The sequence below is a fragment of the Lytechinus variegatus genome, chromosome 1, assembly GCF_018143015.1.
Source record: "Lytechinus variegatus isolate NC3 chromosome 1, Lvar_3.0, whole genome shotgun sequence".
Classification (NCBI taxonomy): domain Eukaryota; kingdom Metazoa; phylum Echinodermata; class Echinoidea; order Temnopleuroida; family Toxopneustidae; genus Lytechinus; species Lytechinus variegatus.
The window spans coordinates 56,406,074-56,432,477 of record NC_054740.1 but is presented as its reverse complement, the minus strand read 5'-3'; the positions used below and the strand labels follow the sequence as shown (position 1 = coordinate 56,432,477).

Here is a 26,404-nt window from a genome sequence, read left to right as displayed (position 1 = left end):
GCACCGACAATTCAGTCATTGCTGACAACTTTCATGAAACACCGACCAGATCTCCACTTTACCCATCCTCTTGTTTCTTATCCCCTCCCACCACTCCTTTCCTTTTCCCCCAGTACCCTGCTCTTTTTCTCACTCTCCTCAAAATTCGTTTTCTCTTCGTCTTTTACCCCTACATTTTAACTCTACTCTCACACCTCTTACTTCCAATTTCTTTTCTCTCTACGATGCCTGAAAATTCTGGAAATAACATCAAATGGCAAAGTAAACATTAAATGGCAAAATATGTGGCTTTTATTTCATAATAAATTTTAAGCAAAACTTGTACAAAGCTTGTACTGTACATTATGCTTATGATAGTGCTTGAGTGCAAATATACATGTAGATTGAAAATTACAAAAAAATGTACAAAGATAATAAGTAAATTATAATATCTTCATGTACATAATGTAAACAATTACATTCAAATTGCTGTAAACTTGAAAAATACAAGTAAATATATACAAATACAATGTAGATCACATGTGAAAAAATGTAGAAATTTCAGGTTTTCAACGTCAAGATATTGAAAAAGCACAGAGGAAACTTTACTCAAATAAAATATTGATTATAACATACACACAAAGTGATTTGAAATTTCCACAATATATTCAACTCTTACATTAAAAATGTATATTATAATTTATTCTAAAACTGATAAAATTGAGGGGTAAGACAATTTCTGAATTAAAACAGCTGAGAAGGGCAATCATGGATTTGCAGTGGAAGAAAAGGAAAGATAAATTAAAAATGACTGAAATCGAGCAAGTTTTGGTATTCAAAGTTTGCAATAAATACAGTGGTTACATGTGAGCCAACAGGCAGATATATTGGAGGACAAAAACAAGTGGCAGATTAAGGTTGATACTTAAAGGTCAATCCACCTCAGAAAAATGTTGATTTGAATCAATAGAGAAAAATCAGACAAGCACAATGCTGAAAATTTCAACAAAATCGGATGTAAAATAAGAAAGTTATGACATTTCAAAGTTTTGCTTATTTTTAACAAATAGTTATATAAACGAGCCAGTTACATCCAAATGAGAGAGTCGATGATGTCACTCACTATTTCTTTTGTTTTTTGTTTGAATTATACAATATTTCAATTTTTACGAATTTGACGATTAGGATCTCCTTGCCTGAAGCACAAAATGTTGAAATAATGGAATTCCACGTGTTCAGGGAGGAATGAAACTTCATTTCACATGACAATGACGAGAAAATAAAAATATTTCATATTTCATATAATAAAATACAAAAGAAATAGTGAGTGATGTCATCAGTTTCCTCATTTGCATACCGACCGAGATGTGCATATAACTATTTTGTGAAATGAAGCGAAACTTTAAAATGTCATAACTTTCTTATTTTACATCCGATTTTGATGAAATTTTCAGTGTTATGCTTGTTGAATTTTCCTCTTTTTATCTAAATCAAGTTTTTGTTGGGGTGGACTTGTCCTTTAATTACTTTTACATGTCCAACTTTAATGAACTAGATCTATTTACTTTCAAAGTTGTATCATATTAAGAACACTTAACCTTGGTTAACACTTTAATGTGGATTCCCCAAACATGGTCTAAATTCAATGACCTTTGACCTTGGTCATGTGACCTGAAACTCGGAAAGAATGTTCAATAATACTTGATTGCCCTTGAGTTCAATTTTCATGAAAAGTGTCCATGCACTTTCTAAGTTATGATATAAAAAAAACAAAAAACTTAAGCTTAGTTAAGATTTCAATGTTGTTGACGCCACCACCGCCGTCAGAAAAGCGGCACCTATAGTATTGTCCTGCTATGCAAGCGAGACAAAGACCTGTGGATCAAGTCATTGTGTCATCCACTGTTATATCTTTATCTTCTGAAACTACTCACAGATCTGGAAGAGTTGTGCAATTAATTAAACAAGTTGTGTAAATGCATGCAGTCAGTGCAATGCCAATCACTGAATCCATCGAAATGTTTAACTGCCTTTTGCGGTAACATTTCTCAAAGAGTTCAAGCAGAATGGAATCAAATTACCACCAAGTGCTTGTTTGCATAAATAGATACCAAATGATATTCTGGTAGAAACGTGTAACTGCTGAGAATCAAGTAAGATTAGCATGTCATCCCAGCTGGACTACGATTGAGTAATACATAAACAGGAACAATTCTGAAGATTACAATAAATAATATTCTTCCTTTTCTTTTATACAAAGAACAACCAAGATACATATAAAAAAAAACAAGGACCCAAGGACTGGTTTCCAAATTTCATTTTTAAAACAATTGTTCCCTTAATCTATAAGCAAATCTGTCCTCAGTGAATGCCCTAAAGGGCATGAATTTTATCTATACTTTTGTTGCAATCAATCCAGATGAGGTAAACGAAACAGGTACAAGCAATTATAAGGCATTGCTCAAAAGACCTACGAGCACCAAAGTTGTTTGCCTAGTTAAGAACAATCTACAAATAACAAGGTGAATAGTGTCCCACATGAATACCCTACATCATTATAATTATTAGAATAGCAATAAAAACAATGGACATACTGAAGCTTTTCGACAACACTCATCTGACTAAAATTGCATGATTAGAACGCTAGAACAAAACAATAGACATGTACAATAAAACTGAAAAAGGCAATGGATGCTAAACAAGCTTTGACTGACCAACAAGCTGAACAAATTAGGCTTTATAGTAAACAGCCGTTAATTAAAGCATTAATAACTAAAATAACACAAGGATTCTTACAAATTCCTTCTGGAAGCACAAAATGGGGTAAGATGAATTATATGCTGCTTCCAGCACAAACAGGTGAGGGAAACTCCTTGCTCGGCTGAGTAACTTAAACCAAGATGAACAGTCTTGTTCGTTGCATGCTTGTTTGCCTGGTAAGCAATGGCCGACTACCACCATCCATCGCAGTACGAATGCTGGATTTTCTGCATGTGCGCAAAGATTGTAAACGTGCTAGTTTGACGATTTCGGATTGATATATTGTTTTGTTGTAGTGTCTGTTCAGTCTTACGATCTTACTCCGAATGAGTGCATGTCAAAAGGCATCAGTCTGTCTGTTTTTAATTATATTTTACAATTTGCAGTACAAAATACTTATTCATTAATATAAATCTAAATGCATCTTATCTGCAGTGGCAACTCTTCTTTTTTTTATATACATAACAGGTATTCTCTAACCAACACAAAGAGAACAATTGAACTTTAAGGAGCTAACCTCATCTGAGTTTAGATGATTGTCAAAAAACAAGAATCCAGATATCCATAAGCCCCCTCTCTTTAGACCCAAGCACAGGTGGAGCCACATGTAGATGTATCTTGTCATGCTTAAAGCATAAGCAAAGTGTCTGATGCAGCAAGAGAAGAGCGGGTGGAAAGCAACTGCCACCTATACCGTCTGGTCTTGCTTTAATCACCGTTTTCTTTTTAGAACATGATGCAATGTGATTTACTGTACGAAATACTGAGAGCGACACTCCTCAATAAAAAATATAACTATTAGCAAGAGGGGAGTGTATAGGCACTGGTAGGCACTGGCTGCTCAGCAATCACTGTTTGTACATGTACTTTTGCTGCATCGCTTTGCGACGCAGCATCAGACTTGTAAACGCAAAGGTACTGGTTGCAGAAGCAGCCTAGATTATAGGCTACCTCTCCTTTATTTTGTCACATAAGCTGCAGCTTGTGAAAGCTTCTTTTTTTTTATTTGTTACATCAGATCTCAATTAGGAATGATTTAGCTCAATTTACTTTCATGGAGCATACCTTATGCTTGGGATTTTTCACTTTCCTCTACTTCTTTCGAAAACTCCTATGCAATGTCCATCAGAATGGATAGGGGGAAACCCAAATTCCAGACACCCCTCACATTCACTGTCCATATACAACCTCTTGAACAGCTGCTCTCCGGACCACAACCTCGTCCTCAGGATCTCAGGCAACTTCCTCCAGCTTCTCAGAGTCCTGCACAGACTGTGCAAGGCCCACCACAAGAAGATAACACAACTCCCAGACACCCCATACAATCACACTACATACACAACCTCTTGGACTGTTGTTCTCTGGACATCCCCCCAGCCTGAGGATCTCGAGCAACTTCCTGCAGCTCCTACTCAAAGTCCAGCACAGACTGTGCAAGGTCCACCTGAAGGAGTTAACACAACTCCCAGACACCCCTTACAATCACTGTACGTACACAACCTCTTGGACCGTTGCTCCTTGCACCACAACATCACCCTGAGAATCTTGATTGACTTCCTCTAGCTCCTCTTCGAATTCCTGAACACCCTGCGCAAGGTCCACCTGGAGGGGTGCGTCACCACTCCCAGATTGTACCTTCATACTGACTGTCCCTGGTTTTCTGATGTGAGTGCGTTGGTGTTTGGCCAGATGATCGCTTCGCATGAACTTCTTCCCACAGCTGCCACACTCAAATTTCTTCTCGCCTAATTCAAGAAATAGAAGATAAAGGTAGAATGACAACAATAAACACATTATTTCACGTACAGCTGCTCTGAACTTTCCATCCATTACCCTAAACTACATGTATCTCACTTTCCCTAGCCTGATAATGCCTAAAGCAGTTAGTGAAAGATAGCTCTACTATGAGCCGATCCAAAAAGATGCAGCAATATTATCGATGTGTCCAGTGCTGTTTAATTAAAGTCTCATGTCTGCAAACTATCACCCCCCCCACATTAAAGGTCAAGACTTGTCTACAGACAGCCAGGCACAGACCATTGCTGACCCTTTATTCCACAAATTGGACATTAGAAGTGCTAGACTAGCAAAAATTGCATCTACAAGTAGGAATGTCTGAACCAGGTCAAATACACATTGATCCCCAGTAATTCTGAAAATTCAATTTAGGCACCTTTTCATGTACCAACGTCTTTCTTTCCTTTACGAGCTAGACAGGGTGCCTTTAAAGAAACCATCAAACAAAATCTTAATGAAGAGTATACCTGTATGTGTGCGTCTATGTCTCTGGAGCTCATCAGAGCGTGTGAAACGCTTTCCACAGAAGAGCCAATCACAGACAAACGGTCTCTCACCGGTATGCCATCGTAAGTGTGCCCTTAGATGTGATGTCTTGCCATAGACCTTACCACAATCAGGGATGTGACAGATATGCTGCTTTTTACCCTTTTCAGAATTCCTATCAACAACAAAACAAAAAAATAAGATGCAAAACATCAAGATTGAGGGCCAATATAGATTGATGCTCCTGTCGGATGTGGTGAGCAAGCCCCCAGACTTGAACAAGGTTCACGATTCAAATCACACAGCAGCACTTGCGTCCTTTGACGAGCCATCTACATGAACTCCCGACCCCCCGGTTGCGAGGTGGATGCTCTACCAACCGAGAAAACACATCGGCAACTGAGCCAACACACCAAGTCATTAATTTTTACAAATAGTGTAATTGATTCAAATTAGGCCTCATTCATTAAATTTAGTTATCTACAGTAGTCTCTGCATTTATAAGTCAGCCTTCCTTCAGTCCAACAATTGTCTAATCTCAAAGCATTATCTCAGACCAGGGCCCTGTAACACAAAGGTAAGCAATTGTTAAAAATCGTTAAACGAAATGGCCTATCAAGGTTAACATTGTATGCACAGTTTGCTCAGTAGACTGATTCCTAACCAATCAGAATTGTTCTTTCAAATTAGCTTTTAATTGCTAACCTTTGTGTTATGGGGTCAAGAAAATGCAAAAAAAATCTTGAATTTTACCCAAGTCAAACAGATTTTTATAGTCTCAAGAGATGACCAAGGCAGAGTTATATGCAAAATTTTAAAGAGACATTTTTGTAAAACTTGCTGAAAATTCCCTTATCACATCCATGAAATGGCTCGCTGCTAACAGATTCTACGGACTACATACCTTCCTTCACCATCCTTGCAGTTTGGGCAGGTACAGGCCAATCTCCTGACCTTCTTTGGGGGATCTTTGGGCACTGGGACTGGGTTCTGTTCTGCAATCTGAAGCTCGTAACTGGCCATGGTAGGTGGGTAGTTGGTACCGTTCGTGGAGATGGTTGTCACCGTGCCTTGGGCACCCGATGCGTCTGTCTGGATCACCCCCTGCCATTGAGGCTGCTGTTGCTTCTCTGCCTTGATGACCAATGCCTGGCTCATCTGTTGCTGCTGTTGTTGTTGTTGTTGGGTCATTTGTTGCTGGGTTACTGGTAGACAAAGGGAGGAGAAGAGGCCAATAGAGGGTCATTCCCACATACAAAGTATTTACGCTTACATACAATGTACACATTCAGCTAACATTTAAATATCCATATCAATGATAGTATGAACAGTATACACAAAAAATATTCCTTTTTTCAATAAGTACCAGTACGTCTATGCAAAATGTTCAAGAGTGTATGTATGTGTACAGAAGCAAGGGACCACTGAAGCAACCAACCTGATTATAAGGCTTTTGTATTTTTCATATTTCTGGTGCACACTTCAGGTACATCTTTTTATTCTTTAAAGATATATTTTAAAATGGATTTGAAAATCAATTTAAAGTAGTTCCATTAAGGGGAAATTTCCATAACGGGTTAATTAAATACCTTAAGTGAAGTGTACAAAAGCTCAATGATTAAAGGTATTGTTTAACTTTGTGAGAAGCCGATTTAAAAAAATCTCAAACCAAGATGAAACATGTGTACAAGTGCATGTATTAGAACTAATAAACCCCGAAAACAACCATTATTGAGAATGAAAAGCTAAAACTACAAGGCAAACCCCGATTTTGTAAATAGGCATCTTATAGACACCTAAATAGTACACGAGTGTATGGGATGAAATTAAGATGGTGTTTCCGGTCACTTTATATTTCAATTTTTGAAGCACTAAATAATCATTTTCGAACGTAATTTTTTCTGGGCTTCATTTTTGGAACATATCAGACACAGGTGACAAGTGTGACCTTCTAGCTCAGATTTTTTAAAATTCAAACCAATGTTAACCAATCACTTTAAGAGTCTGTATGTATGCATTTATGTACTCCCATAAAAAAATGAACTTTGACTGTTAGACGAATTTAGATTTTAGGGTATAAAAAGATCTGAGAGAATTGCGAAGGCAAATAGAATAGGGCACACAGAAAGGATAAAAACAGAATGAACAAAGGTCATTATTTTCTTTATTTACTTGTAAGTAGGCCTATCTACTGTGTACACTGTATGTATTTGTAATGTAATATTGCTACATGTATTGTAACTTTATCATACATGTATCCATTGGTGTCAAGCCCAACAACCCAACATAGCCATGTAGCTCTTCTCAGAGAATGTTTTCTTTTCCACATGAATTAGTCTGAATGACATTTTCTGTTTCCACCAACTTCTACTCTCCATAGCGTCTTGCCCAAAATACGAAATCTGTAGAAACTGCATGATGATGTCAAACACTCACTGCATCCAAGTCACATATTTCATCAAATAATGTAAAGCCTGCTTTGATTCCTCAAAGAACGTGTCTAGTCATTAAAATTTATAATAAACAATTATCATAACTGTTTTGTGACAATTAAACATTAAGTATAAAGTTAGTTCTTTCTTATTTTACATATATCTGATATGATGAAATGTTTGGTGTTGCATACATGTGGTCTGTACTCTTTTCTCTATTTATTCATATCAACTTGTTGCTAGGGACAAACTTTGTCATTAAATTTATCCTAGAATCTATTTATTGCAATCAACATATTACTAGTAGCTACAACTTCCTAGCAATGCCTTTATTATTCTCTTGTAGCATTTTTGTGTTTAATCATTGTAATTGCATTGATCTACCCTTAGCATTCAAATGGTTAAGCTGGATGATGAAACTGTATTAAAAAAATGCATATCGGGCAAAATTAACAAATCAGCTCCCAGTAATAAATTATTGATGTACAGTAAATTGAATACCTGCAGTTTTACTGAAAATTAGAAAAAAATGAAAAATCATAGCCATACGTGGCTCATTTAACATGAATCGCATGTTTGTTTTTTTTTGGAAACAGATGTGAATAAATTCATTGCAGCCATACATTGCATGTGCATGTACAATACATATCTTCAAATGATAATAATACAGGAAGAGAAAAACTGAAAGATTTTATTCATTTTTTTGTAAAAGTTGATTGATTCAATCACTCAATAATGGACGATTATGAACTGACACAAATCTAACCTCAGGCCATATCCGTTTCAAAACAGCTCATCATTGCTCGTATCAAATTCACTACGTTAATCCCTATCATCATCCCATCTCCTATTTCTTAATAAAAAGGCTTAAATCATTCTGGGAAATGCATAATATTGTAGCCTACTCTCATCAACTTTCATTCTTCAATGGACTACAATAAAACAAATCTTTTTTGTTAAGTACAAAGTTGCAAAGTTTTTAAGGAAAAGTGTTTTGGATATTGATAAAAAAATGTCTCTACAAGCTATTTTTTTTAAATTTGCATTCTTTTAACAGAACATGAAAAGAAAGTGATTTCCAAGTTTAATTACATTGCCAATTTAACAATACCAGTAGTTATTTTCAATTATTGCATTGAGAATGGGCTTTGTACATAGATCCCTTTTCTCACATGTTTCATCTGATATATTTTGCACAATTTTCAGGGCTCTCTATTAAAATATTTTTGACCCAGCTTCAAAATGTGGTCAATTGTCCATAAATCACAAGTGTATTCCTGAAAACAAATGAGTAAGCAATAAACAAGTGTCTCTTTACAAATGATAATTGAGAAACTAGCTCAAAGCCTCAAAACCTTTGAATGAAAGGGCATAGTACAGTACATGAAAATTTGTACTAGTACACGTACAGGAATGGTTGATCTGTGAGCTCAAAAGCATTGAAGATGCATTTCATGTTATCAAGAGGAGAGTTCCACTGCGTAGGTTCCACTGCGTAGGTTCCACTGCGTACATACTGGAGTTCATAATTCTCTATGGTATACCAGGGAGTTCTACTTCTAGTCCCAACTCCCTGTACATGAACATGTACATGTATAGTGGAGTTGACACCCTTCACACCATGCAATTTCTTACGTAATTGGGAGAGTCCCAAAACTTGAGTACAATATAAGCTAACAGTACATATGTAAACCATTATAACTTTATTCAATTACTTTGAGGTTCTGTCTTCTTTAATTGAATTTCAAGATTTCAAGTTTTGCCATCATTAAATAAAAAAAGAATGTTGTGTACACTACATTATGTGATTTTGAACTCAGAATTTCCATTCATTTTCTTGTTATGATTATGATCAAATTTTGATCATTAAACTGCACTCTATGAAATAAATTCAAATCAACTTTACTCTGAATGCCAGTTTGGACTTATCCTGCAAGAATGGAATGTTAACCTACCTGCCACTGATGTATTCACAGATGCAGAGCTTCCAGCGGGTCCCGGTCCAGGGCTGAGAGGTGCCAGATGGACGTTGTAATTAGGAAGGCCTGCAATGGTACTGTTGTTAGCCGATGATATTGCCGAAGTAACATCTGTGGCGATGACTTGTTGCTGAACCTGGCCACTGGAGGAGTTTGTAGCTGCAACCGAGGCACCGCCATGTTGCAGATGGACGGTCTGTACCTGGGTTTGTTGTGGTGTCTTCAGCACAATTGGACTTTGCACGATCTGTCCGCCATTGCCGTTGAGTTGCTGAATGCTTTGCAGGATGTTCTGGGGTATCGTGATGCTGCCACCACCTTGGAGCTGGTTGCCTTGAATGGGCAAGGTGATGGTTTGAACCGAGCCCTGACCACCTGCAACATTGACTGGTAAAGTTATGGCTTGGGCTTGTTGGGGCTGTTGTATGGTGTAGTAACCAGTTCCGGGTTGTTGCTGTAATGAGATTTGAGTCGGCTGTACCGACGTACCCGCTTGCCCTTGGATAGGTTGATGGATCTGTATGACTTGTGCCTGTGGCTGCTGTTGAACTGTCTGTGAGACAACTTGTGATGTTGTTGATTGCTGCTGCTGTTGTTGCTGCACTTGCTGTACCTGTTGTGGGACAACTGATGCCACAACCTTGCCACTTTGCTGTCTGATCTGTGCAGTCTGGACATTGGTATTTGGTATCTGGAGGCCACTAACTTGTAATTGTTGTACCTGTCCTGTTGGTTGCTGCAATAAAACTTGTCCTGGTTTACCTGGAAGTTGCACAAAAGTTGCCTGGTTACTGTTGCCTGTATTTGCTCCTTGAGTTTGACCACTGTTTGAGATGATTTGGGCAGTTTGAAGCTGCTCTTGAATCTGAAGTTGTGAAGTTTGGGCTGTGTTGTCCGAGTTGCCCTGTTGCGGGGTGGAGCTGATGATGTTGTAAACGGGCGTGACAACAGTTTGATCTTGTGAAGTGGCATTCGACATGACCGTATTCGGAGCAAGCTGCAGGGTGATGGTTTGAGAGCCAGGCCCAAGGACGAAGGGTTGCTGAGTTGGTGCTGGTTGTGGCGCAACTGCCTGAATAATCTGTCCAAACTGTACCCCTGACATAGCAATCTGTGCAACATTGCTTCCAGCCACATTCGTCGATCGGGACGTTGCAGCTTGCGATTGTTTTACAACCGTTTGGGCTGGCTGAGGTTGAGGGTGGGCTTGGCTTGAACTTACTGGGGTAGCAACATGAGTCGTAATCAGATTCCCATCCTGATCAATTTGCAATTGTGGAACAATACTATACTGTACATTCCCGTTTGTAACAATCTGCTGTCCACCTGTCGTTGAACCCTGTTGCTGGTTCAGATTTAAGATATTAGCTGCATTGAGAGTTTTAGTTGGAGTGGCTCCTGCACTAGTAACAGATGAAGCCGGAATGTTTGTTGAACCTCCAGCAACCTCAATGTACATCGGGCCCCCAGCTGAAGTACCTTGCTGCGCCACTGTGGCAAGTTGAATTGGAAATCCAGGGGGAAGGCCGAGTGCCTGTTGTATCTGCTGAGCATTTGCTGCATTGATTATACCCCCGGGAATTTGGACTGCTTGCCCCTGGTTTTGTCCCAAGACTGTCACAGTTTGCCCTTGGTTGATAGCACCGGCCTGTCCATCAGCAGGTGTACCGATCTTACTACAGGTAGCGGCGAGGAGAGCAAGAGGGGATGGCTGAGTCTCCTGCATAGAAATATGGGCGGGTATAAAGAACAAAGTGGGTGTGGGTTAATGAGACTTTATGAACGGCGATCGACAAGCCACTGCCTACATCATGTCACGCAAGATCACACAATTACCAGTTTTTTACCGGCATATGCAAACAAAACATGGTATTTGACTCACCTGAGACATACTTGAGGGTTGAATATAACTTCCTTGTCCTTTTTTAGACGATTTTTTTGCCATTTTAGGCGATATCTCCACCCTTTGTAACTTCCTGGCACAGTGTTTTTGCTGTCCAGAATCGCACACATCAATTTACTTCACACGAAAACTACGAACACACAAATACACACACACACACACGTACAATGTATACAGATCACAGGCACTGCCGCGCCGCAAAGAGGCGGCGTAAAATCTTCATCAGCGATGTGATCACTCGATTTCGCGAAGCACACTCATCCACACACAGAATAATACAGGGAAGCAGCTGCGCTGTTGAATACACAACAATGAACACCCAAATATCCCTCCGCCAGTTTTATTTCTATCAGATATGACACTTCATTCTCTCAGATTCCAGCATCTTGGAAATAATCACTCAATTTTCAACAATCATCTCATATTTAGTATAAGAATAGAGAGAAAATGCAAGGTGTCGTGGCTAGTCATTTGTTTATTCTTCACCCGGGATTCGTCATAGAGCGACAAGGATCAATGGGTGGGGCCATGGTCCAAATTACAAAGATTACTTTACTCTCGATCGCCATTGGGACACGTGAATACAAACCTCCACCACTCCCCCTTCCCCTAATTCCTCCCGGCAGCGCCCACAGCCCCCCCCCCTCCCTAAAGGACCTTAAAATTTTCAGGTCATAAAAATATCTCTGAGTAAATCAAACATCTATACGGCTATGAACTTGAATGCATATATTTCCTTTGCAACCATAACAAATGCGTTAAGGCCCATTCCAAGGAGTAGACTTCGCTCATATATCCATATGGCTCATATCATGCGTGTAACGCTGTATATAGGGTGACCGTGGCGCCTGGGCATTTTTTTTTAAAACAAAAATAACACCAATTTGAAAACAATCAATTTTATTTTTTGGCCATACTTTATAAAATAACCTGCCAATTAGGCCTAAAATTAGAAACGACCCAAGTCGCAATATTTAGCAAATCGTTAAAACTACAAAGCTCCTGGACGATAATCAGTTACGTATACTGCCTAAAACAAATAATTTCTGTATAAAAATTGTGTGAATTATTAAGATATTTTTTCTGTAAATAGTGTAAATAAAAATATGTTCACAAAAAATGACCGCAATCAGTAAAAAGTAGGATTAATATTGAATTTGATGTAAAATTGTTTAGCCGATATTTACAAACGATTTACATAAAATGACAACATAATGGAACTTAAGCGAGAGAGAGGTGAGAAAAAGATAATATTGTGTAAAACATGTTGACTTTTTTTTAAAGAGAAAAGGTCAAGTCCAAGATGAACAAAAAAAAAGACTGACCTACGATAAAAAAAAAGCTCCTCGCCAGGGGTTGGCTCTCTTCGTCATTTTTACCCGCAGCCACGCCTACTAGCTAATATATATATATATATATATATATATATATATATATATATATATATATATATATTAAATAGTTTTTTACCCTGTCAAAAGATCTTCCTTACCCCTCAGACTGACCTACGAAAAAAAAGACAACAGGCATTACAGGGGCATAATAAAATCACAAAAATCTGAGTGAGCCGGAGCCGTTCAAGCAACTGATGACCCCCCCCCTCTCTCTCTCTTGCTCTCTCTCCTCTTGCGAACACCTACATAATTACACATGTAAACCCAACCACTTTCCCCCAGAAAAACATATTATATTTTATATAGGCCTATAATTGTAAAAGTGCAGGCATGAGGAGCATATGATATAATAATGGCTTGCATGCAGATTCTTAGGCCGCTATGGGCGATTTGGCATTTTTTAAACGTCATTAATATGTAAATCTAGATTAAATGTCTGATATTTGTCGCTAGTTCGTACATCAAATTACATTGAATAAGTTGTGTATGATTCATATTACTCACAATAAGCATTATGATAAGTATTTTTCGTTGTTCTTGAAATTAACAGGGCATTGTTCTCCACAATAAAAATATCGAAAATGAGATTCATAACAGGAGGAGGGCTTCAGTCCTGCAGATAAGAAGGAGAGCACTGGCGTCGCTAGGATTCTGTCATGGGGGGGGGCACTGGGGGCCTTGATATGGGAAGATTTGAAAAAGTTGGGATCAAAGCGAGGTTCATAGCGTTCATTAGCACACAGACGTGTCCATCGATCATGAGTGATATGATACATACTATAATAAGTAAATCTCACGGATTCAACCTTTTCACCATTACTCTCTTTCGACATATTCGCTTCATTTGCTTGGAGATTTATCGAAATATCGCCCATAATTTATTTCCCTTTTTTCACTTTCCGCTCCAAAATAATGATGCACAGAAATGAGTCGGGTTCAGATTGATTTTGATATATTTCAACTCTCCGTCCCCCATCTGTCTCACTATTATACTCTCTTTCCATTAAAAGTAGGTTAAAATGTAGTCAGGGAGATGGAGGCCGTCTGTTGGATACCCCCCCCCCCATACCCCTATTACCTATATGCCCCTCCCCTCCCCCTCGCCTTTTCCATCGGGATGGTGGAGGTAGCTTGTGGGGCCAACCTCTGAAACCATGTGCGCAAGTGGTCAAAAGTAAATTAACATGCCCACGCCCATGCTAGCGGTCAATACTCCACCCCTTCCAACCCTCTTGACTTCCCTCCTTTGTCCTACCAGTGTCCCAGGTCGCTGAGGGGTGTGGAAGATCTTTTGACAGGGTAAAAACAATAGGCGTGGCTGCGGGTAAAAACAAGGAAGAGAGCCAACCCCTGGCGAGGAGCTCTTCAATAGAGCATCACAAATGAGAAGAGAGCAACGAGCCCTTTGTTATAGTGTGTAATTCTATACACGTGTTTCAAAAAGAAACATAAAAGATATTCATCATCGCATTTTTTTATCACCAAATTATTGTCAAAATGAAGGATTGATACAGCATTAGTATCTCTTTCAATTCGGAAGCACAATTTATTCGATTCTGCATATATTACTTTCTTAGAAATGATAATTTATAACGGCATTTGTACGTTTTCACAAATAGGGTCTGCAAGAAAGCCTAATTGCAGGTACGTGATGTTTTCGGAGAGGTGAGTGGGCGTCTATCGGTCAAATTCGGGTCATAGTACATATACAGTGAACAACACTTGGATTTGCATATCAAGATGAAGTAGTTCCGGAGAGTTGGGAGCGTGATCTCGAGTCAATGATGACCCCTCCCTCACGATTTTGCCCCACTTACAAAGTCTCACAGAGGTGGATAAAATAGTGTGAATGGTTGTTTGGTGAAGTTGAATGGTGGCGCGGCGCACAAAGTCTAATTTTGCCATTTTATTTCATTTTTGATAAATAACCTTTACCGATGAAATTTGAAAAACCTCAAAGGGGAACATGTATAACAATATGACAAACATCGAGGGATTATTCACACTTTGAACTGAAATATTAGAGAAACGGGGAACATTGCAATAATAGACCTAGCTACCTCGTTCAAAATGCCTACTAAAAGTGGGGAAATATGACATTGATGAGTGCCATACCACGGGTATATCAAACATTATATTGTAAAATATAACAAAACTTATATTCCATTCGCTTAATTTTTCATATATTTTCATTGAAATGTTATTTTATTTCTATTATCAAGAAAATCCATGGTGATGATGTCCAGATCCACATTAACAGCTTGTACAGGGTAAATTTGTGTTCTCTTGTAATTCCATTTAGTCAAAACTCAACAACAAATCCAATAAATAAAATTGTATAAGCATAATTGATGTAAAACATGGAGACAAAATAAAAGATAAAATCTTACGAGAAAGAGAGCTCAATTTTTTTGGAGAATAGGCCTAAACAAAGCCAACTGTCATTTTGTGGACAGCCAAATCTGGACTCAGTCGAGACGGGAGAGTGATGGCTAAAAACAGAAGTGGAAACGAGGTAGCTCTTGAAAGTGACCGTACGTAGCAAAACTTGACCAATTGAAAGAAAGATGATACAAGCATAATTATCCAAATATTAAGTAAAAGTGACGTAGCAAAACTTGACCAATTGAAAGACTGATGATACAAGAATATATATTTTGTAAAAAAATGTCCGAGCACACAGGCGGGTTCCTGTTTGAGAGTGGAAGCAAAATTCCCATTTGAATTCAAGTTATATATACATTCATTTTTAGTTAGGTCAGTTGATATTAATGATTTTCCTTTACATTGCTTTAAATAACACAAATGACATAAAATCAACTCCGGGGGGGGGGGGGGGCACTTACATTGACGAGTGGATACCATGCGCGACCAAAAGAAAAAAAACACGTAAAAATGATGTCTTTTCAAGATAGGGCACGTTGCGTACGTAACGCAATAAGGGTGTCAAAATAAAATACTAAAATAATGAAAAAGGGGTATCTATTTCGCTAGGAATTCTACGTGTTGCGAGGGTTCCAAAACTTAACACTAAAATGTTTGATTAAGGGTGTACTTTTTGCCTCAAGAGTCATTAAAGGTCAAGTCCACCTAAGAAAAATGTTGATTTGAATCAATAGAGAAAAATCAGACAAGCACAATGCTGAAAATTACATCAAAATCAGATGTAACATAGGAAAGTTATGACATTTCAAAGTTTCGCTTATTTTCAACAAAATAGTTATATGAACGAACCAGTTACATCCAAATGAGAGAGTCGATGATGTCGCTCACTCACTATTTCTTTTGTTTTTTATTGTTTGAATTATACAATATTTCAATTTTGACGAATTTGACGATTTAGGACCTCCTTGCCTGAAGCACAAAATGTTAAAATAATGGAATTCCACGTGTTCAGGGAGGAATAAAAACTTCAATTCACATGACAATGATGAGAAAATAAAAATATTTCATATGTCATATAATAAAATACAAAAGAAATAGTGAGTGATGTCATCAACTCTCTCATTTGGATGTAACTGGCTCGTTCATATAACTATTTTGTTGAAAATAAGCGAAACTTTAATAGCTTTCTTATTTTACATCCGATTTTGATGAAATTTTCAGTGTTATACTTGTTGAATTTTTCCCTTTTTATTTAAATCAAGTCTTTGTTGGGGTGGACTTATCCTTTAACACTACGTGTTTCGAGTATGATTTTGCGCGAGATGTGTGAGGTGCAGGGGCTGATAACGGGTGCATTTTCAGAAGATGGAAAATACGTGTTTAGGGTGCTTTTCGAGACCTCATGGTCGCGCACGCGCACTGTATCCACTCGTCAATGGAAGTGCCCCCCCCCCGGGATCAACTCACCTTACATCATGGGCGTCGATCGGTGTTCACGGTTGTGGGGGCGGGGGGGATGACTGACACAAATATCGTTGTGTGAGGGTTTTTTAAATCATTTCTTTTTAGCTTGGGAGGGGGGATGTCAGTAGCATTACGAGTCGAAAATTCCAAGGGAGCCGCAAACATAACATAGAGGGCAAAATTTATGAAAAGCTGCGAGCGAAGTGATCAAAATATTTACCCTTTTACTCTTTTTATTCTTGAATTTATTTGAATTTATTTCTCCATCCATCTGGTTCTAACGATTTCTGAAAGGAATGGTTTCATTAAATAACAACAAACGTAAAATTATAAAATTCCGAGAAAAATATTTGATTGCCATCATGCATACGCTATTCGAAAATCAATACTGCCATCACCGTGATCATGATCATCTTTTACTCATTCCCTATCATTATAATCATACTAGACAAATTGATTCATCATAATACAGGGCATCCAGGGGCGGATCCAGTCTTCGCCAATATGGGGGGGGGGGGGTGGCAAACAGGATAGCTCAACGATGTGTATGCAAATAAGGCAACTAAATAACTGCTGCGAGCAAGAAGCGTGAGCATAATAATTTGTAGTCGTAAACAGGATAGATATAGGTTTTATATAACAGAAAAGATTATTCGAGCGCGAAGCGCGAGCGGAAAAATTGAGATTTAGACCTAAATGCTGTCCACTTTTTACTTTTTAGATAGCCATTTATCCACTCTGTTTTCTTGTTAATAGTTTATGATGTCACTCCGTATTTATTTTCTTCTGAATGAATTTCCCATATCAAAGGTCGTCTTTTTATATATACTGTGCTGTAGCTATGATTATTTCTGATGCAATAGCTTGATTACAAATCTCCATTTTATAACTTCAGAATGCAAATCAAACCTGAATGATTTTTCCAAATACATAATCATTCCAATCCCAGGCAGGTATTTATCACATACAACCTCACCGTTTAAACTAATACATATGTGTACATGTCTCAATAAATCAAATGTAGATGATTTTAAGTGTATATGCAATCTTCAAATAATATTTTAATGTAAACATTGCAAAATTAGACTTCGGACTAAAGCATCGTATTGTTTGTATTTGTTTTATATCTAATAAACCGAAATTAAAATCATTCAATTCGATTGATGTTTAACTGTATATAGGGCGCCTTTCTAAAGCATTTTTTTTTAACTGAACAGGCCAACGCTGAAGTTTTAGGTGAATAAGAAATAGATGAATAAATAAGTGAATGAATGAATAAATAACTAGATAAATAAATAAATGAATAAACAAAAAATAAACAAATGACTAAATAAAAATAAACAATTGAATACTCAAGTTGGAGCAGAAATGTTCTCTACTTTGGTAAATATTAAAAAAATGTTAAGGCTAGAGAACCAGTCCCCCTCCCACAATAAAAGGGTTGAGGTATTTTCATTCAATAATAAAAAAATCAATATCAAATTCATATCAAGTGTTAATTACCATCATCATGAAACAAAAAAAAAAAAAAAAAAAAAAAACAGGCGACGACAGATGATTTTCATACTTTGATTTTTATTACAAAAATAATGCTAACATATATTTTTTTCCACATAGTTCTTGCATTATTTCTTCAAACATGCATGAAATGTACATACAGTGGAAATAGAGCTTTTATTTCTTCAATCCTGGCAACAATATATTATTTTTACAATACTGCATGTTATACAATTCATTTTATTTGTGTATTTCTGTGAAACTTCAATAAAACTAGGATGAATCTATTTAATCTCTTAACCTTTTCAAGAAGAACATGCTTGTTTATTGGTTTTGGTAATATCATTATCTAATTTCTGCTTCAACCATAAACTATCAAATGCATTTTTTTTCTTGTAAAATAGATGTTCAGATCTCCATTCTTATCAGAACATATAGAAAAACAAATAAGCCATTTAAGGAAAATACATATAATGAATTTGGTAAAGAATCAGTTTGGTACAGAGTAAAATTCTGTCAAAATGAACTTTGGTACAGATTAAAATTCTGTCAAAATTAAGTTGTAACAAAATTAGTTTGTGACAAAGTTAGATTGTGATGAAATGATGCAACTTTCTTTTTTATGACCTGTGACTCAGCTCAGTCAGATCTATCAATATTCACTTTTCTTATTTCAATTAAGCCATATCAATATGTTTCATTCTTTATTTCAAGAGGATTGACATACTTTGCTTGAGTGCTTTCTTTTCTTAAACTATGATAGAAGAGGAGGTTTGTGGAGCCCCTCCCAAAATGACAAGAAATTGCATGTACCTCAAATAAAAAAAATATTTATCTTTAATTTTCATTATTTCAATTCAATATCCTCACATTGTAGCTATTTAAAATGATCAATGATACATGAAAAGTAGGTTGATTTTGTCTTGCTATAGATACCTGAACATATCTGCACAAATGAAAATGGTTTTAAGATGCCATTGTCATTTGAAATTCTTTATGAATTATTATATACTTAAACTCTAAAAGTGTAAAAATAAAACAACAAAACAAGCCAAACAGATGATAAGTTACTTTGCACGGGAAAATACATCTAATTCATTTCAGAAATCAATATCTTTTCTTTGTTCTACAATTTACAATATTGCACACAATGTAAATATATACAATTTTCAATTTGAATTAAAACTTGCTTGTCGTAAGTTTATCTAATGATACAATATATTCTAAATTGCTAGTGTAAAAATGAAAAAGGTCAAATTCAGGTATAAAAATCAAATGACTTGGTAAGTTGTGTAATAAGCAAATTGAGCAAATTTGAAAATTTGATAATTATTGCACTGATGGTAAAGAAAAGAAGAAGCCATATTACCATGCAGTGAAAGTTGAAAAATATAATGTTGAAAAACACAATTTTTCTACCCTTTCCTGAGTTTCAAAGCAATATTTGACCAAAAAAAAAGGGATAGAGGTACATAAAACATAATATACTCAGCCAAACAATCTACTAGTGAAATCGTAACAATAGTGTTCTGCATGGACTAGGTCTAATCGTACACCATTAGAAATGAATTGCATTCACTTGGTCTACTAGCAGATGGTCTAATTCTCAGATCATCCAACACCAACATGGCTAAACCCACTTGGTCTACTAGCAGATGGTCTAATTCTCAGATCATCCAACACCATCATGGCTAATCCCACTTGGTCTCCTAGCAGATGGTCTAATTCTCAGATCATCCAACATCATCATGGCTAATCCCACTTGGTCTACTAGCAGATGGTCTAATTCTCAGATCAACACTATCATGGCTAAATCCACTTGGTCTACTAGCAGATGGTCTAATTCTCAGATCATCCAACACCATCATGGCTAAACCCACTTGGCCTACTGGCAAATGGTCTAATTCTCAGATCATCCAACACCATCATGGGTAAACCCACTTGGTCTTCTAGCAGATGGTCTAATTCTCAGATCATCCAACACCAACAAGGATTCTAAACCAACCTGGCCTACTGGCAAATGGTCTACTTCTCAGATCATCCAACACCATCATGGCTAAACCCACTTGGTCTACTGGCAAATGGTCTAATTCTCAGATCATCCAACACCATCATGGATACTAAACCCACTTGGTCTACTAGCAGATGGTCTAATTCTCAGATCATCCAACACCATCATGGCTAAACCCAATTGGTCTACTAGCAGATGGTCTAATTCTCAGATCATCCAACACCATCATGGCTAATCCCACTTGGTCTACTAGCAGATGGTCTAATTCTCAGATCATCCAACATCATCATGGCTAATCCCACTTGGTCTACTAGCAGATGGTCTAATTCTCAGATCAACACTATCATGGCTAAATCCACTTGGTCTACTAGCAGATGGTCTAATTCTCAGATCATCCAACACCATCATGGCTAAACCCACTAGGCCTACTGGCAAATGGTCTAATTCTCAGATCATCCAACACCATAATTGGCCCTGCAATTAGCAGAATTAGCCCAGCAATCGCCCAAGACACCCGGCCAGGCCAAGGAAGGTGCTCGATGTATGCCCTAGGGGCAATGGAACCAGCGCTGTTGTCCATTCAGAGATAAGCGCTAATGAATGGCTCCCACTAGTCTGGGATTACTGCATTTTGTGTGACAAAAGCAAGCATTTCCTCCGCCGGGTGTGTGAGGGAAGGACAAATTATGGTCCAGGGTAAAGAAAAAGTGATAAAATTCTAGAAGTGGGTTCAGACAAAGTGGGAGTTTGGATATCAAATATCACAAATGGTATGTATATTTTCATAAGATGCACCACGATCAAGGGCATAAAATGACACTGCATTAGTAGCACCACTAAAACAGGGCTAAACAAATAAATCTCCCTTCTTATTGTTCAATAAATATAGTTTATAAAATGAGATAAAAATAATAAAATAGAAACCATATCAGAAAATTAAACTAAAAAAAAAATGTGTCAACAAAATTAATTTTTTATTTCATAACATATATCATTCAGCAAGGTGATCTCAAAAAGAATATATACCATATATAAAAAATCTTTGTCATCTAAACTAATCACGTATTACAAGAAGAAAAAATATCACGAATAAATTAACCAAATCTTACTAACTATAATATATATCTCATTTCAAAGCTGCATGATTTGATTTTTAAAAATTTGAGCTGCATGAAAAGCTTTGACATACTACATGTATAACATCCCTGTGCGAGGGTGACCTCTTCATAGATAAACATTATAGTAACATTATCATATTATAATATCACAAAGTTTGTTACTGTTGTTGTGACATTCACCATTTATAATCATGGAACTCACTTCTCCTTAAAATCTCATTCTTTTCTCAGTTCCTCTTAACTAGCACTTCAGACATACATCTTCCTCAATCATTCTGATTTTCACAGTTAATTTTGTCCGTAGTTCAGTTTTTATTTAAGTTATTCAACGTAGTTCAGTTCAGTTAGATAAGTAATTGAGTTAAGTTGATTTTTAAAGTCAAGTAGTTAGGTTTTGTATTGTAAAGCAATTTGAGAAACTTTTATAGGCGCCATATAAATATTTAATTATTATCATCATAATTATTATTATTAATATAAAAAGTGGTTATTTCTCAAGAATTTTAGAGGATATCTTGAGTTGATGAAAAACGGAAGGTTCTTCACAGTGATTGTGACTAAAACTCAAGCTTGTGATATAATATATTTCACTACACATTATCACCTACATGTAAGGGCATATATCACTTCCAATGTAACTACAAATTATGTACTTTCTAAGCCATACCAGTCAAACAATCTTGAACCATTACAATATCATTGGTTCATGCTTGGCTTATAAAGGCAGTATGCAAAAAGCTCACATAAAATAACAAGCCCATATAACATTTTATCTTATTTGGACACTCTAGTATACAGGCTTGTGAATCTTTTCAGGTATTAGTGATAGCATCTTGTACGAAACCACTTTAACAATCTAGAGCCATTCAAACAACTGGTTTATTCCTGCAAAAAAGCCATCTCCAGAAAGCTGAAACAAAGTGATACTTCATGTAATATTTCATATCAGTTCTTAAAAATCTATGATTTAATTGTTCGCACACAAAAAAGCTGTCTGCAGAATGCTCGCACGAAATGATATTTCACGTCTCCTACTCTTCTTGGATTTACTAGCTTGTAATCTAAGCATCTTGACCCCACACTAAAATCTAGAACCATTATAACATGAATCTGTGATGAATTAAAGCTATCTACAGAATGCTCTCATGAAATATTTCATGTCACATTTCGTACTCTGCTCGAATCTATCAGCTGGTCCTGTAAAGATCTTGACCCAGATCACTTTAGGTATTTGATGTATTAAAGCTGTATGCAGAATGCTCATGGGAAACGATATCAGCTGTTACTGTAAGCATCTTGACCAAGACCTGTCCAGCGATCGGGAACCAATAGAAAGTACTTGTCCATGGCTTCCAAGAAACGGTTCCTGTAGATCTCAGGTGAAACAACCGTAGGCATCTTTCCTGCAATAAATTGAAATTTACGATTTGCTTCATGAAAATGTGTGATTTACAGGATAAGTCCACCCCAATACAATGTTGATTTGAATAAAAAGTTTAAAAATCCAAGAAGCATAACTCTGAAAATTTCACCAAAATCGAGTGTAAAATAAGAAAAGACCTTTGATACAAGGGAACGTCTCATTGCATTCAACGTCTACAGATACAAGCAAAAATTTCAACATTGCATTCATGATAAAAACATTATGCTTGTAGCATTATATGGCTATGAAGAAGTATTGATTGTTTAATTGATGACAACTTTTTGACAATTACCTGATGTTGACTTCACAAATGTTTCCAATTTTTTGTCCCAAGTGAAAGTCCTGATGAAGTCTGAAAAGAAAAATAGAAATTGATTTGAAAATAATAATTCCTAGTGCAGAATATATCATACAAAAAAAAATTGCAGAGATTAGGTGTTGTTAAACCAAGCAAAATGGGTATAGCACAATTGGAAACTAGACAAAATGAGGTATAGTTTTCTGTATGGATTCAAAAGGATGGGGGGGGGGCAAGCAGAGACAAATTCTACATACCGATGATGCCAATGACCAGTTCCTTTGTGTTTTCATCGAGACCAACAAGTAAGGAGTAATCCATAACCAGATGGGAGGAAAGAAATTCTGTATCCGCTTTGATTGCCATTGCTAGGGCTGTCTTGCTATGCATTCGAATGTATAGAGGCGAATCTACGATGTCTGTAAAAGAAAACGGGAGACATATCGTGAATATATGTGAGTAGACCAAAACATGTAGAATGAATAACCCCCCAAAATCCAATTATAGAGGGCTGATATATATGAAAACTCAAATTTACTGCATATGAGAAAATCAACCATTTAGTTTTCACCTCTGATGCTACGCATGGCTCAATAAATCTATGATAAAGGCCACTTGATTTCTTTTCAATGAAACTACATTTTCGATCAAAATTTACGGTCAAAATTTGTCTTCATTATTGCCAGATCAGAAATACATAGCACATCTTTAACTTTTAAGCCTTCCAGATGATCAATGACCATTTAACTCTCTGACACAGTGACCAACAAATTCTAACCAGATCATTGTCACTCCCATATGCAATATATTCCTCCTAACTATTGTCAGTCCACCCTCATCTCTCTTTTTTTCTTTTTACTTTTTCTCTCTTTCTTTTTAGGTAAATTTCTTTTTCTATTTTTTGTAACATATTGACATTAAAACAAACTGACAATACTTATAAATTATTTATAGGGAAACTACAAGTTACAAGCTCTGTCTTTTTTTTTAGTTTACCCTTCATATCCTCATTTTATTTATATGTCTGTCTCCAAACTGAACGTTCAAATGTTATAACCATTGTCTTATTTACATGTATACTGAATTATTGTGATGTATTGTATTATTTCATCATTCAGGATTTATTCATTCTTGAGGGACTTTGCATTGAATTATATTTTGTGAGATATGAAAGACAAACCAAACTGAAACTGAACTGAAGCAAAGTTTATCTCTCAAACAGTTATCTGGCCCTCCTCACAAATGGATACAATTTCCGGCCCGACAGAGGATAAAGCGACCTTACGCTTGAGTAAGTTCTCATCCAAGAGAACCAAGTCCTGCGTCTGGACCCCGGAAGTCTTGACATGTCGGTTCCTCACAGATCCTTTCAGATCAAAGACCTGGGCTATCCTACGTTTGTAGAACAGGTTCTCCTGGACTAGGAGATCCAGTTTCTGGGCAGTGTTGGTGACAGGATTCTGGAAACCCACCTTGTAAAAGCCAAGGATCTTCGTTAAAGCTGTCGGTTTCTGAAAATGTTAATAATAGGAATACAAATGAATTCTAGACAAAGCAATACATGAATACAAAATTACTGACCAGGGGGATGTATATTATCACTTGGTGTAAAGTTTGTCATGATTATACAAAGTAATTCAAGGAATATGAATGAAAGTGAAACAGAAGCTAAAATGAAGAAATGCCATGAATCATCATCATCCACATCATCATCATCATCATATTCATCATCACCAACATCATCATCATCATCACAATCATCATCATTCCCATCATGGTCATCAATATCATCATCACAACCACCACCACCACCACTATCATCATCTAAATCATCATCATTCTTATTGGTCAAATCGATACTGCAAGCACAAACATACCTTATTTTGCAAGCACACTACGTTCAGACCTGCATATTATTCAAGGCAAATTATAACATGATTGGCTTACCATAATTTGAATCAATTGCAAATTGTATAAGACAGGGCAATGGTAGAAGGTGAACTTACATTATTTTCATGAGCTGTCTGGATGTATTGGAAGTAATGTGGTGCAAAATTGAGGAATGAATGGGCTTCAGACTTGGACATTTGTTTTAGAATCAACCGGTCATCTACAAAGAGACAGGAAAAAAACGGGAAATTTAATTATATTAAATCTTTTTTCACCTTTTTTGGTTAAAAAAAGATAATTTGTTGGCATTTGCCATAAAACCATATACATGTACATCAAATGAAAGATTAAAATGTTTTAAACATACTAAATCAAGCTATATAACATGTTTGAATGAAAATAATAATTGAAATCCTCAAATTGGCAATGCGATGTACAGTTCTTTTTACATTTATGAAACATAAACGTAGAAAGGAAAACAAATTAACAAAGAAAGAAAGTACTAATGTTGCCCATTTGAAAAATAAAAAAGATGCGAAATGAGGCTTTGAATAAGCCATTGTCTTGGATGAGCTCAGAGTTGTAACACCTACCATAATAAACAGTTGTGAGGTGCTTATTCATATCATTTCATTATTAGGCTTTTGGTGTACATGAGGAAAATACAAATCCTAAAGCAAAATATACTCCAGACGAACTTTAAGAGCCACCACCCCTTGGAATGTCCTACATCATACTTTTCATGTACATGTAAACAAAAACCATTAGCCTTCTTTAAAATCGCAACCTAGAATGTCGATTGGGACCACAAAACTTCCAAGAGGAAATAAATTTTCTTTTTTGTTTTGTGCTAGTACTTACCCATGGTCTTCATGAACTTTGACCCCGATTTGCCCCCTCTAGCCACCCACTGCATGCAACGAGACAAAGACCGGATGAAGACGTCCTCACCGACCGGGAAGATGATCTTCCGCAGCTCCTGGAATTGAGCAGCGAAATAAACACCACAGAAGAACTGCGTGCTGGTTTCATCAGAGAATTCTGCGGACAAAATTAAGACAGATTATGAAGTTAGAGTGGCCGAACTTCTCTTTGAAAGATTTTTTGAAATTGTAACAATGTTTTTTTTTATTGAGTTCATGCCTACATGGCGCAAAGGAGGCATTTTAATCCTATGAATTGATTTCATTGTGCCAACATCTTAATAGCTGAAGCCATTGCTTCGCATGCGTTGGTGATCAGCAGCAGGTGCATTATCTGACAACTCTGTTATGCATATTCCTATATCCCCTTAGGGAAGGCGCTATGAGACTATGATGTCACATGAGCATGGTCTATAGACATAGAGATGAGAGAAAAAGAGAGACAGAGGGAGAGAGAAGAGGAAGTAGAGATGTACTTTCATGAACAGTGTAGATAGATGGATGGACGGACGGACAGACAGATAGATAGACAGATAGATAGAAACAGATGAACAACAAGTGGAATGCCTCTGGCCGTCTCACCTGCATCACGCGGTTCAATATAGCAGCAATGCTGACTTTGAATACTACTCTAACTCGCACAAGATGTTCAGTGATACATGGTT

The 26,404-nt window shown here is 36.8% G+C and overlaps 2 protein-coding genes across 8 annotated transcripts in view; both read right to left on the bottom strand.

Moving 5' to 3' along the window:
* Positions 1–3,474: 3,474 nt before the first annotated feature.
* LOC121417704 (transcription factor Sp4-like) lies at positions 3,475–11,610 on the bottom strand. Its single transcript, XM_041611441.1, has 5 exons — positions 11,316–11,610; positions 9,410–11,153; positions 5,927–6,227; positions 5,004–5,197; positions 3,475–4,484 (listed from the first exon to the last, which is right to left on the bottom strand). Exons 1-5 carry the CDS (start codon positions 11,376–11,378, stop codon positions 4,222–4,224), a joined length of 2,565 nt encoding a protein of 854 aa, XP_041467375.1. The 5' UTR covers positions 11,379–11,610; the 3' UTR covers positions 3,475–4,221.
* A 10,157-nt stretch (positions 11,611–21,767) lies between these two features.
* The window catches only part of LOC121417675 (1-phosphatidylinositol 3-phosphate 5-kinase-like), an 82,960-nt gene continuing 78,323 nt past the window's right edge, over positions 21,768–26,404 (bottom strand). For 6 of the 7 annotated variants that reach the window (XR_005970392.1, XR_005970390.1, XR_005970394.1 and 3 more), the window contains one exon: positions 25,736–25,857. Coding sequence is in view for 1 of the 7 variants with exons in the window: in XM_041611431.1 (XP_041467365.1) it covers positions 22,481–22,608; positions 22,921–22,980; positions 23,184–23,345; positions 24,212–24,437; positions 24,933–25,036; positions 25,678–25,857 (860 nt within the window). In the remaining 6 variants the exon portion in view is untranslated. Of the gene's footprint in view, positions 22,609–22,920; positions 22,981–23,183; positions 23,346–24,211; positions 24,438–24,932; positions 25,037–25,677; positions 25,858–26,404 lie in introns of those variants that run through there. The other variant, XM_041611431.1, reaches the window with a different exon arrangement.

Bases quoted from the DNA above. Each gene is read 5' to 3' on its own strand.
- LOC121417704 (XM_041611441.1), bottom strand. From the start codon at position 11,378: ATGGCAAAAAAATCGTCTAAAAAAGGACAAGGAAGTTATATTCAACCC. The intron at 6,228-9,409 runs GTAGGTTAACAT...TTTGTCTACCAG, and splicing joins TGTGAATACATCAGTGGCAG to TAACCCAGCAACAAATGACC. The intron at 5,198-5,926 runs GTATGTAGTCCG...TGTTGTTGATAG, and splicing joins TGCAAGGATGGTGAAGGAAG to GAATTCTGAAAAGGGTAAAA.